Source organism: Ursus maritimus, unplaced genomic scaffold, assembly GCF_017311325.1.
Source record: "Ursus maritimus isolate PB19 unplaced genomic scaffold, ASM1731132v1 scaffold_3, whole genome shotgun sequence".
In the NCBI taxonomy this organism is placed as follows: Eukaryota; Metazoa; Chordata; class Mammalia; order Carnivora; family Ursidae; genus Ursus; species Ursus maritimus.
In genome coordinates, this window is record NW_024425563.1 from 3,194,981 (window position 1) to 3,207,650 (window position 12,670).

Here is a 12,670-nt window from a genome sequence, read left to right on the forward strand (position 1 = left end):
CCCCCCCCGGCTGACCATGGCCCTGACCCCGTCAGGCCTCACTGCTGGCGCCTGAATCCGCCACATTGAATAACTTGTAATTTTGAGGAGTCAAGAATTAGATTGACTTAGCTGGTAAATTAGTCCCGGCAAAGGCATTCGACATTGCTTTGCTCTTGGGTCACCTTGGTGTAAGCAGTTACTGTCTTTCAGTGACAAAAACCACTCGTTGGTGAGAAGGGAGAGACAACCTGAGTGAAATACACCACGTTTGCCTTGAGTGTTGTGCGCGGGTTTGTATAGGAAGCAGGCAGGTCATTCCTGACCTGCGCAGGGCCCGCACACCGTGCAGACGAAGAACCCAGGGCTGCCGCGGTGGATCCCAGCGCAAAGCCTGACGTGTTCTCTCTGGTGCCCAAAATGCTCAGCGACTGCACTTCATGGCAGTGGTTTTATTTTTGCTACTTGTTAACAGAATTAAAAAAATTTTTTTCATGTTGTTTCAAGAGACATCTTTCTGCCTTGGAAAATAATATATAAACCGTTATTTGGTCATCTTGTATATTTGTATTATTTTTGTCGTTTATAAAAACTTTGATATCTATCCAGACTTGATGTTTCCTGAGATAGCTTTGTGGCTCTTTGGGGACAGGTAGTCAAGAAATTAAGCCTCTAGTCTGCTATAAAAACTGATCTATATTTACTGTGGTAGGATTGATTTAACATTTCATACTTAAATATTTCAGAATGATTTTTAGAACAAAAAATTAAATTTTAAAAAAAGTTTTGTTAATTTTTATGTTAATTCCTGTTAGTGCACAGTGCTGTGTTCGTTTCGGGTGCGTGGTCCCGTGGTCAGCCCTTGCGCTCGTCACCCAGCGCGGGCCTAGTTTGCAGTGAGTTACGCACGTGGCCGTCTTCATGGGTATCTGCACACAAGTGTGCAAACGCTTCCGTCTTAATGAAAGATGCTACAGTTGGTACATGCTGTAGTTTTATGGAGTTAAGCATTTAGCTGTTCCCACATACTCCTCACATATGTTTAAGATACGTTTGTATCTTAATAAGAAAATCCGTCACTTCAGTCATGGTTTATACACGGTGTAGTTGCAAGGGGTTAAGCATGTGGGGCAGCGGGGTTAGGTGAACTGACATAGTCATATGGAGTTGGTGGCCTAGCCCTTTTGGAGGGGGGTGTAGTTACAGATAATGAAGCCTTAAAGTACTTTCCATACTTTTGTACCGGCACCTGGGAATTCATCTACAAACGATTTAGGATATGTGTGTTGAGATTTAACTTTATTTTCTCATAGTAGCGAAACACTGAATATTAGGAACACCTGCAACAACTAAAGGCACCAGAAGTGACTGAGCAGTAATTCGTGACACCAGGGGGTTGCCTGAGTGCACAGACGGCAACACAGCGGCGAGCTTGGGGTAAAATGGACAAGCCGCGGGTGTGAGACGGCGCGACAGCGAGCGTGGAGGCTGTCAGGGTGGAGGTTTATGGGTTAGAGGTGCACGAACGGCGTTGGGGAGGAGGGAGGCCAAGCAGGAGTGCAGAAGGTCGCCCGTTCCTGGAGCTGGGTGATGGGTGCAGGGCATTTATCTCATGGCTGTCTCCAGTCTCGGCTTTGTCGGGAAACGTACAGTAAACGGTGAAGAACCAAAGTGCCAGTGTGAAAGTACACGTATCGACATGCTGGAGGTTGTGCATGAGACGTTCGCGGTGAAAACCCACCATGAAGTGTCTGTGCGCTGTGACAGTACGTGTATGTATACACGTACATGTTCATGACAGATAACGAGTGTTAATCGCGCCTCGTGGGGTCATGATTATACGTCCGTGTTTCTTTTTGCTTCACTTGTCGTTCATGTTGCTCTCCCATGACCAAGTGTTGCTTGTGTTTTAAAAAGGTTCAACGTAGAATATCCTCAGAAGCAACAGAAAGTGAGAACCCGTAGACGTGGGTCGGCCTCCCTCCTTCCTGGGAGGCGGGTCCTGGCTTCGGCCACACACACTGAGAGCGGCCGTCTCTTCGGCACCTCCAGGGCAGCCCTGCTGACTGTTGCCCTAACAGATAGCAAGTGCCACCTTCGGTCCCTTCGACAGGAAACGGAGTTTAGCGTAGGGCCTTAATGACGGGTTTGCCAGAGAACTGCTGTCATCCTGGGCTGTGGGAGCAGGGGTGTGAGATTCTGTTAGTTAAGCGAGCCAGTGACAATCATTTGTTTTAGACCTCCTGTATCCTATTACCCTTGCTTCCTATTTCCCATTTATTTCTTTCTTCCTTTGGGATTTATTCTGTTCTACACCCTGACCTGCAGGAGAACCCCTGCCTGTGTGCACCCCTTTTCCCTTGGCCGTAGGCTTTGCTCACTGACGTCCCTGCCAGGCCTCACCTTGCAGCGCGGCTTTCCCTGGGTCCTGCGGCTCAGTGGTAGAGCCCTTCTGTAGTCTGATTCCCACATCACTTAGTGGCGGCTTTGCATTTTCTTGCTGGCGTTTACTTTCTCTCCAAAGCTAAGTCGTAAACCTCTTTATTAGGTCAGAGACGTGTTGTGTCCTTTGTGTCCCGGTGGAGTGAGCTCAATAAACTCTAGATGCCTCATTGGGAAAGCCTCCCCATGAGAAGTCGGCCACCCTCCCGTGACTGTGTCTGATGTCCTGAAGGAACCCTGCCCCGCAGTTAACAGCTTTGTACAGGGTGTGAAATAAAAGCTAGACAAGGTGGCCATTATTTATTGCATTATAAGAGAATTTTCCATGGGCTTGCTAGCTCTACTTTTTCCTATAATTCCATTTATAAAAGTTAATTTTTAACAAAGTCTTTTATGACTACTATTGCAGGCGTGAGGCCGTCCTGAGATCATAGATCCATGGTTCATTTTGGCTCTAGTCCTGCATCTGAGAGCAGTTTACGCTTTTCTGCATATGAATTGACAGTTACAGGTCTTAAACTTCTGTTTTTAAATACACGCTTTAAGGAATGTGATAAAATCTACAGCTGTGTGTGTGTGTGTGCTTTCTTGTAGGAGAAATACGAATGTGCCCTAAAGAGAGCAAGTATTAAAATCGTGACTCCTGACTGGGTCCTGGATTGCATATCTGAAAAAACCAAAAAAGATGAAGCATTTTATCATCCTCGACTCATTATTTATGAAGAGGAAGAGGAGGAAGAGGAGGAGGAGGAGGAGGAGGTAGAAAATGAGCAGGATTCCCCAAATGAGGGTAGTACGGATGGAAAATCAAGCCCTGCCAGTTCTCAAGAAGGGTCTCCCTCAGGGGACCAGCAGTTCTCACCCAAATCCAACACTGAAAAATCCAAAGGGGAGTTGATGTTTGACGATTCTTCAGATTCATCGCCTGAAAAACAAGAGAGAAATTTAAACTGGACCCCCGCTGAAGTCCCGCAGTTAGCCGTGGCGAAACGCAGGCTGCCCGCGGGAAAGGAGCCGGGCTTGATCAACTTGTGCGCCAACGTGCCACCCGTCCCGGGCGGCATCTTACCTCCTGAGGTCCGGGGCAACCTCATGGCTTCGGGACAGAGCCTCCAAAGCTCCGAAAGGTCGGAAATGATCGCTGCGTGGAGTCCAGCTGTGCGGACATTGAGAAACATTACTAATAATGCGGACATGCAGCAGATTAGCCGACCGTCCAATGTAGCACACGTAAGTCACGCTTTAAAGAACGGAAATTTAAATAACGGATTTTAGAGTTGTGTCTTACAGTCTGTTTCAGTATAGTCTCTATGCTCTGCTGCTTCAGAACAGTTAACTTACAAGCAGTATTTGTGTGAGGACTTGTTTTACGGTTTTGTGTGCATGCGTGTACGTGCGTGTGTGTGTAGTTCAGTGTCTCTCAAATCCCAGCGGGACACCAGCGATGAGCGCGCTTGCCCCTCGAGATGGGTTTCCGCTCTTCCTGAACTTCAAGTTGGCAGTGCAGCCAGGAGAGGCGTGATGTTGACCAGGTGTTCATTACTTGCTTTTAATGAACTTCCTGGTGGATAAATAACATGAATTATTTGTTCCTTACAGAAGCCTTACTCTTAGTTGATAGTTTTATGATTGGAGCTTGTTGATACGGAATGGATTTTAGAAGTTTTTTTTTTTTTTTTTTTAAAGATTTTATTTATTTATTTGACAGTGAGAGAGCCAGCCAGCGAGAGAGGGAACACAAGCAGGGGGAGTGGGAGAGGAAGAAGCAGGCTCATAGCAGAGGAGCCTGATGTGGGGCTCGATCCCAGAATGCTGAGATCACGCCCTGAGCTGAAGGCAGACGCTTAACTGCTGTGCCACCCAGGCGCCCCTGGATTTTAAAAGTTTTAATAGATAATGTCTTTCAGTTTAAAAGACGGTATTTGAGGTGGCGTATTGGCCGCCGTGTACATTTCTGTAGGTCAGGGAGACAAGGTGGCAGATAAGAAAAGTCTCCCGCCCTCATCTCACGTGGAGACAGACAAATAGGAACAAAAGGGCTTCTGTGGGTCAGGGTGTTTTGAAGACCGTAATGAGGGGGTCATATAATAGCCCTTGGGGGTGGAGGCTATCTAGCCGAGACGATCATGGAGGGCCTCATGAAGGAGGGGGTGTGAAGGACAAAGAGGCCGTGGGAAGAGATGGGAGCAGGGAGTTCAGGCGAAAGGAACAGCAACCGTGAAGACCCAGATGCAGGTGTGAATTGGCCGTGTTGTGAGGAAAGAAAGGAAAGTGAGACTTGACATAGTGGGGGGAGCTGGAGGCATTTGCAGGGGCCTGTACCCCCCAGCGCCTGTGCCGTTCTCCCGAAGGAGCGAGGCCACCTTCTGAGCAAGTTGCTGGGGCTCTAGAATGGGCGACCAAAAATGTATTTCTTGCTGTAGATGACAGTGTTACTGTTGAGTATGATTGTGGTGGTGGTTTTAAAAAATCTTTTATTGGAGATGGTGTGTTAAAAATATCCTTTTCTTCCTGTCCTCCCTCCCTCGACTTGGCCGCGAGTAACTGATAGTATGTGGTTCTCAACACACTGGAAGGTCAGTCATTCGGAGTAAGGTCGAAGAAAAGAAAACACATTCTTTAGATATCAGAAGGAAGAAAATTAAGATGGCATGAGGCAATGTGTGTAGGGTGTAGGGGAAGAGAGGGGTAATCAGGGGTTTGAGGAGAATGGAAAATTCTGGAATAGTTGATACAGAAGTCCTGGGAGGACAGTATTGTTGGACATGGTTAGGACCCAGTTTAGGTTGGCAGCCTAGCTTGGAATATTAGGAAGAGTGAGTAAGATGGTAACCAAGTCGGGAGGGGGTGGCGGGGCAGGGACGTGACCAACAGAAGGAAGAGCAGAGGCGGTCAGAGCCTGGTGTAGTTGAATTAGCAATTTTGAAGGTGCGCTGGCTTTAGAGATGAAAGACAGAGGGACAGCAGGGTTGCCACACCAGTAAGTGACATCACCTTTTGCCTGACACCTTCGGTTTGGTCGAAATAACTTTTTGAATTTTTTTTGCCAAAATCATGAGATTCTTCATAAAGGTGGGATTTCTGGCATTTCCGAAGAAGTGGATGAGGCTGTATTTTGCAGCCTGCATGGTGACAGTGCCTCGTGGCCGAGCAGCAGTTTCCCCTTTTGCAGTGAGGCGCCTTCGGTGGGCTCACTCCCCATGCCTGTGTTTGCCGTGGCCCAAGAGGTGACTGAGTTTGCGTGGAGGACAGTCTGGAGGGTGACTGGGAGCGTGGGGCTGAGGAGAACATCCCTGAGATGAGGTGGTCAGAGCATGGCAGGGCCAGGCTTGTCCAGGTTTTGCTCCCATGGGGTGCCCAGTGGGGAGGGGAGAAGACGGAACACAGAGTGTGGTCGGGGGGTCCATGGGCAGCGGCACCCCTGACGGGGAGTGGGTGGCAAAGCCATGAAGTGCAGTCCCAGCACCAGGGGGCTGTCAGGGGAGCAGAGGTGATGGTCAGAAAGCACTGGAAAGCCAGGGGCTTGGGGCAGTGGGAGAAGGCAGCAGGGGGATAGCCTGGAGGCAGTCAGAAACCAGGGAGTGGTGGTGTCCCCAAGGTGGGGGAGGCTGGGGCTTGCGGGCAGACCTGTCCCGTGCAGATGAAAGGTGAGATGTGAGGATTCAATGAGTGGTACGCTCAGCCCGCTTCGCCCCACCCCATTCAGCCTGCAGCCCTCAGGTAGCCCGGGGAATGCTTGCTACCCCTGCTGGAGTTGAGGAATCAGGAATGGGGTCAGCCATTCAAAGAGGACAGCCGTGCTCCCTGCTCTTCGTCTGCTGGCTCTGCACAGAGTGCTGGGGGGCACCGCTGGCCTTTGCTTCTGTATTCTGTAATGTCCCCTTGAGTCCCTTGCTGCCTGAGTTAGTACTTGGGTGTGGAATAATCTCGTGAGGTGGAGATAAGTGACCACGCCAGGGAGTTGGGGCACACCCTGCAGGAGGGGCGTCCGAAGCCGGCTTGAGGTCCGTGTGCTGCGAGGCGGGAAGCCGGGCAGCTCCGGCCCGGCTCCAGGGAGAGCAGCAGCTGCGAAGAGGTTTTCCGGGTTTCCCAGCAGTGTTAGAACATAGGACATTTTGCTGCCAGATGTGAAGAGAATGAATGTTTGAAATGTTACAAATAGAAGACAGATTTAGTTTAAAATTAGATTGGGAGTTGGGGGGATAAGGCTAACCATCAAAATCTGATCAAACTGCGGATTTTTAGTGGTTAGGGGCCATGTTGTTTGTATCGTAATTCTTTATGTATTGGGGACTCGACATGTAAGTAATTTAGAGATTATGATACCATCCTATGAAGGAAAAATTCAGACTTGACAGTCATTAAGAAATTGTTTGCAGTATGGCAAATTATGTGATCACGCAGCTAAGAATTTTACTTCTTTGATTCCTTGGGACTAACGTGTGTTCAGCCAGAGGCAGATCAGAGGGTTGAGAGGCCGTCTGATGGGACAGGAGGTGTCCCGAGAGTCCCCTCACTGGCTTGTCTGCCAGGTGCCCAGCTTTCCAGACCAGTGTCCGTCTCACTCCGGCCGGTGTTCTTGTCCTGACCTCCATCTGCTCCCAGCTGCCCTGTGCTCGCAGCCTGGCTTCCCCCAGCTTCTGAGCTCATGTCACCGCACGGAAGGTGCCCCGGCCCTTCTGGCCTCCTGCAGAGTCCTCCTGGCCGCTCTGAGACGTGAAAGCTGAGAGGGACAGCCTCGGGCTCCCGGCTGTGGAGTGCACGTGAAGGGTCCTTTGGACCCTGCAGAGCTCTCCTTTGATTTGGGGGTGGGGGGTACACGAGGCAGCACGAGGCAAACGACCTGTTCGACCCTGCTCATTGTGGCAGACAGGCCTTTATTCCTTATTACCAAATTTACATGGGTTGTTACTTTTGAGAGTAAAAAAAGTACATGTACAAAATTTTAAAAATTCAGATGGCACCCAAGGCTATAAAGTGGTAAGCTCCCTCCCACCCCTAACTCCTCTTTCTCCTCCAGAAGCAGCCACTGTTCCTGACCCTGCCCTGTGCTTACAGGCTCGGGGTTGACCCACGTAAATACAGGCAGGTATTCGCCACCCTGCCCCACGTGCTTTCCTATGAGGTGTGAGCATCCCAGTTGCTGTTCTGCCGTCTGGGTGTGGTGCGTGCTGAGGTCGATTTCCCTCTGCTTCACAGGGTATCTTTTAATACTTTAAAGCGGAGGAGGAGAAATTGTTACCCTGTTATTTATGAGTTTGTTAAAAATTTTCTTTCTGTTTAGAGCTCCGCTGAGGAGTTTCTGAAGTACGCAGAGAACTCCTTCTGGAGCTCGAGCTCTTCCCGGTGAGCTGATTGCACGGACAGCTGTAGCGAGTGCCCCTGATGAGCTGCTTCAGTTTTAAGCCCCGGTGTTCCATCACTAAATCCAGAGTCTGTGTTATCCTTGCGAATTATATGACCTTAATGTTTGGGAGTCTAAGTGGAAGATACATTTTAAGATCCTATTTGAGATTTCCTTACAGCTGTGACTTAGGTTAAATTTCTAGAGTTTTATTTAAATGGCAAGTGTGCTTTCAGCAGGGTTAAGTTGTATTTATTGAGTTTTAGTAAAATCTGTTTGATCGTTGTATGTCTTTTGAGCATCAGAAGATGGTTTCCAATTTTTGCTATTTGAGCCTATTGGAAAAAAAATTCATTGTAGAACTTGTCTTTTGTTTTATTCAGCACTCTGCAGGATAATAAAGGAACCCACCATCTGGTACTCTGGCGTCTCCTGACTCCCTGTGCTGTCCCCTCCCACCCCTCGCCTTGTACAGAGCTCTCCGCTTACTCCTGTCATTGTGAAGCAGAATGAACTAGAACAGAAATTGGCTAGTTGGGTTTTTCTCTAGCTCAGAACACTCCTGCTCCATCTAAAGAGCCCCAAGTCTTTTTTGAGGAAGACGAATTTACCAGCTATACTGATGATTTCTCAGTTGGGGGAACGTTTACCATTTAAACAAACCTGCTGTTGGTGTCTTTTCTGCCCCCTGTTGACAGAGCGTGCCCCCGCACAGGGCAGGGTGACCACAGACCAGGAGGGGCCGGCGGCTCTGGTGGGGTTATCTGCTCTCCCTGTCGGATGTCTTCACTTGGGGGTGGTCTTCATGTTGCCTCTCACTGGACTGCTCTTCTTGTTGGAAAGGAGCTCAGGTCAGGCCAAGGGGCTGCCAGGTCCGCTGATGTTCCCTGGAGCGTCCCTGGGTTAGGAGAAGTCTGGAGCGTTGTGGAGGGAGAAGGGGTCCCTGTGGGGCGCTGTGCACCGCAGCACATTGCTCAAGCCTCCAGGAGTAAGTAGGACGCCTTTGTTTTATTTTCCTTTTTTTTTTTTTTTTTTTTGCAGCCGTCACCGTGGTCTGTAAAACACATCAGCCATGCGAGTTTATGTGAGTTTATATGTTTGTCAGCTCTAAGTCATTAGCTTATTCCATTTTACTTACTTTCAAGTTCTGGTGGTCTCAGAATAGGAATTCACTTACTTTATTGAAGTTGGTGATGCTTTTATAAATATAAAAGAAAAATGCCTTATTGTTTTTGAAGCTTGCAGTTGTGCGGTGCTTCCTATTTCATTCAACGTGAAGGAGACGTAGGAGATGCTCCTATTCCCTCCATGGAGGGAACATGAGTACATTTCAGTAACAGTTGCTAATGACTTTGCCTCATTTTTGTTTTCTAGATCTTACAGTCCCTTTCCGCACCTACAAAAAACTTAGAGCAGCAGGTGAATCACAGCCAGCAGGGCCACGCGAATGCCAACGCAGTGCTTTTCAGCCAGGTGAAGGTGGCTCCGGAGGCACATCTGCCGCAGCAGCCGCCACAGCCGCCGCCGCCGCCCCCGCCGCACCCGGTGCTGCATCTTCCCGCCCAGCAGCTCCTGCAGCTCCAGCCGCAGCCGCAGATCTCCCAGCAGCCTTATCCCCAGCAGCCGCCGCACCCCTTCCCCCCACAGCCGCTGCCCTTCCCCCAGCAGCCGCTGCACCGGCCCCAGCAGCCCCTGCAGCCGCAGCCGCACGCCCTGCAGCAGCAGCTGCACCAGCTCCAGCAGCAGCAGCTCCAGCAGCAGCAGCTGCACCAGCTCCAGCAGCAGCACAGCCTGCTCCAGCAGCAGCAGCTCCAGCGCCTGCAGCCGCAGCACGTGCAGGGCCAGCCCCCGCCAGCCCCGCAGCACCCGGCGCCGCCCCTGCAGCCGCCGCTGCAGCACCCGCCCCCGCCCCCGCAGCCGCCGCCCCAGCACCAGCTCTTTGGACACGACCCAGCAGTGGAAAGTGAGTCACGGGGGTTCGTCTGTCTTTCTCACAGAAGTCTTGCACTTATGCAAATACGGGGGGGGGTGGGGTAGGGTGGGGCTGAGGGCAGGGGGAGGATTCAGCTCCGAGTCTTGTCCCCAGCAAAGGACCGGGTTCTAACAATAGAGTAGGTGAGTGCGGTCCCTGCTGCTGGGGACGGCGGTTGCCCCGAGGGCGGACACAGAGCGGTCCGTGCCAGGCCTTCCTTCTGTCGGTTCTGTTTTCTAATTGTGAATACAGACAGCCCAGCTAGTATGTGTCTAGCAGGCTCCTGCTCCAGAGTGATTCATTTCATAAATTCAGATTGAACTCAGCTTTATTAGTTTTTGTGCACACAGAGTCATATATTCATGGGGTTGTACCGTTCTTGTGTAATTCTGTGCCAGTTCCAGAAGAAGGCTTCTTACTGGGATGTGTGTTTGCAATTGCGGATTATCCGGAGCAGATGTCTGATAAGCAGCTGTTGGCCACCTGGAAAAGGGTGAGTCGTGCTTGAAGAAGAAAAACTTTGTCCTGAACACTCTCCTCCGAATGTAGACTGGACTTCATCCATGCCCTCCCTGACATACACATATTTATGCTGTGAATGTATTACGGGCATTTTTATTCACATTCTCTGTGACCTCGGGCAGACTGCTTTTCTGGGCTTCAGTATTTAGCCGTAAGGGGAAAATGATGGACTCTGTTGTTCTTCAGATTCTTTCAGCTCGTAAATTCTACGGGGCACAAATTACTTGAATGTAACTGGGGAAGTGAGAGTAAGATGAGGGTTTTGGTGCCCTGGAATAGGGACCATCAACTTCTGTGTGCCTTAATCATGTCTGTCTCCAAAGGCAACTGCTGGAAAATCTCAGCCTCTCCAGCTGGGAAGGGACCTCCCAGTCTCTGGTCTAGCTGTGGAACTGCAGTGCCTGTATTCATTATTTTGTGTGGTGGCCTTTAAAGAAAAGAAGTAAATACTTTTCCCTTCAGTGCCACAAATTAAAACTGATTCAAATTTAAAAGAAAAAAAGTGTAAGTATGCTTCAAGTGCACCCTGCACGTGCTTCCCCTGAGCTTTCCTGTCGTGTAGAGCCCGCTCTGTGCTGAGCACGCTGTAAGACCTAGGGAGTAGTGATGAATGTATAAGATCGAGAAAACTATCAGTGGGAGAAACAGCCTTCTGGACAGGGGATGATAAGGCAGGACGGCAGGTGCAGGGTGAGCCATGAGACAGAACATCACCCTTTGGGTGGGGGGTCCTTGGCTTGCAGTGGTCTGCGGGAGCAAGTGATTCCTGAACTTGGTCTTCAAGGACAAGTAGGAGTGGGTGTTGGAGGGTGTCCCACGTAGAGCAGCACAGGTAGACAGGTGATGCATTTGGGGATGGGGCAGCGGAAGGCACACGGTCCAGGCTGGGCCATCCCTTCCAAGACCTTCTTTACGTGCCAAGTTTTGAATGCTGGAGTTTTCTCTCTGTAGGTATTAAAGCACATAGAGAAAGGAGAGATGTACATTTTAAATCATGAAATGTTGAATTAAGGGAGAGCAGGGAAGTGATGTCAGTACCTTGAACTGAGGCCGCGGTCAGAGGGAGGAAGCGCAGAAGCCCGTTTGAGAATTACAGCCGCAGAAAATTCTTCAAAAATGACGGAAGTGTTAAGATGTCATGTGTAGAAACCGTCCTAAAAAGCAGTAGAATAGCTCAAAGAAAAGGCAGAGAAAAGTTTGCTTTTGTTTTGTTAGGTTAAGGATTAGTCCAGGAGGGCCAACATTCGGTAACAGGAGTGCGGGAGCAGGGGAGGTGAGGGCGGGGCGCCCCACGTCAGGTGCTGCTCGGGCAGCCGTCTCCAGGGTTCTGAGGGAAAGCGACCCTGGCCTAGAAGGGCGTGTGTGGTCTGTCTGTCCCGTGGCGCCGGGAAGGACGTCATCCTCAGACTCCCACAGTCAGCGGTCCCTCCCGGGGCCCGTTCTTGGGGATCTGCCGTGCCGTGGACGGGAAGACGCGGTCACCGGGAACAGCGCTTCGACGCGGGGATGGAAAAGGACTTGGGTGAGGGCGGAGGGACGTGCCACACAGCTGCGAAAGTGAGCGGAGGGAGGAGCCGGCCTCTGCTGGGGAGAAGGCGCGGTCCCCGAGGGCCAGCACAAGGTAGAGCCGGTGCCGCCAGGCTGCTTGCGTGCTTTCTCGGTGAGGGACACGCAGCAACGGCGCCTGTCACCTCCGCATTTCCTCACGGGTGGGGCACCCAGCAGGGTGCTGCGGGGTGGCTGGGCCGCTGGCACCCTGCCTGGCTGTCGGCGGGAGGCCTCCGGGCCTCGCCACGCGGGCCCCTCCACAGGGCTGGGGTGGCCCTGGCTTCTCCCCGGGGCGTGGGAGCTGAGGCGGAGCGGGGAGGACGCCGCCCTGTGTCTCACGGCTGCGTCTTAGAAGCCGCACGCGGTCACTCCGTATCCTGTGGGGCCAGCCCGTACCCAAGGGAGGGGATCCGGGGATGTGCGGGCATGGTCTTAACCACCGTGGTGTTCCTCGAAGGGTGTAGGAGTGACGTAGTGAAAGGCAGGCAGGAAAGAAAGAGGAAGGCGGGAGGGAGGGCGTCTGACTCTGGACTGGCCATGGGGAGGGCGCGTGCGGTGCTAGACCCGGCGGCCGAGCTGCAGTGAGTTACATCCCGGAGACTCCCTGAACCGCGGATGGTGACGGAGCCAAACAAGGAAGGCTGGGGACAGGGGTGTCCCCCGTCGGGGGAGGTCAGCGGTGCGGGCCGGGTAGAGTACGATGGTCGGCACCGGAAGACGCGGCAGGAGTGCGGAGCGCGGCTGCGTCAGGGGAGTGAGACCCAGTGGCGCGTGGAAATGGCCTTCCTAGCCTGTGCGCCAGCTGCTACAGGAACTAAATTTAAAAAGTAAATGAAGCAGAATTGGTTTGCAGGGCAGATCAT

General features: G+C 51.4%; 1 protein-coding gene across 1 annotated transcript in view; it reads left to right on the forward strand.

Annotated features, from left to right (window-relative positions):
* Positions 1-12,670, forward strand: part of PAXIP1 (PAX interacting protein 1) — a 49,602-nt gene that overhangs the window by 19,587 nt on the left and 17,345 nt on the right. Inside the window, exons 6-8 of the mRNA XM_040643763.1 lie at positions 3,016-3,651; positions 9,140-9,728; positions 10,136-10,230. Of these exons, the coding sequence (XP_040499697.1) occupies positions 3,016-3,651; positions 9,140-9,728; positions 10,136-10,230 (1,320 nt within the window). The remainder of the gene's footprint in view (positions 1-3,015; positions 3,652-9,139; positions 9,729-10,135; positions 10,231-12,670) is intronic.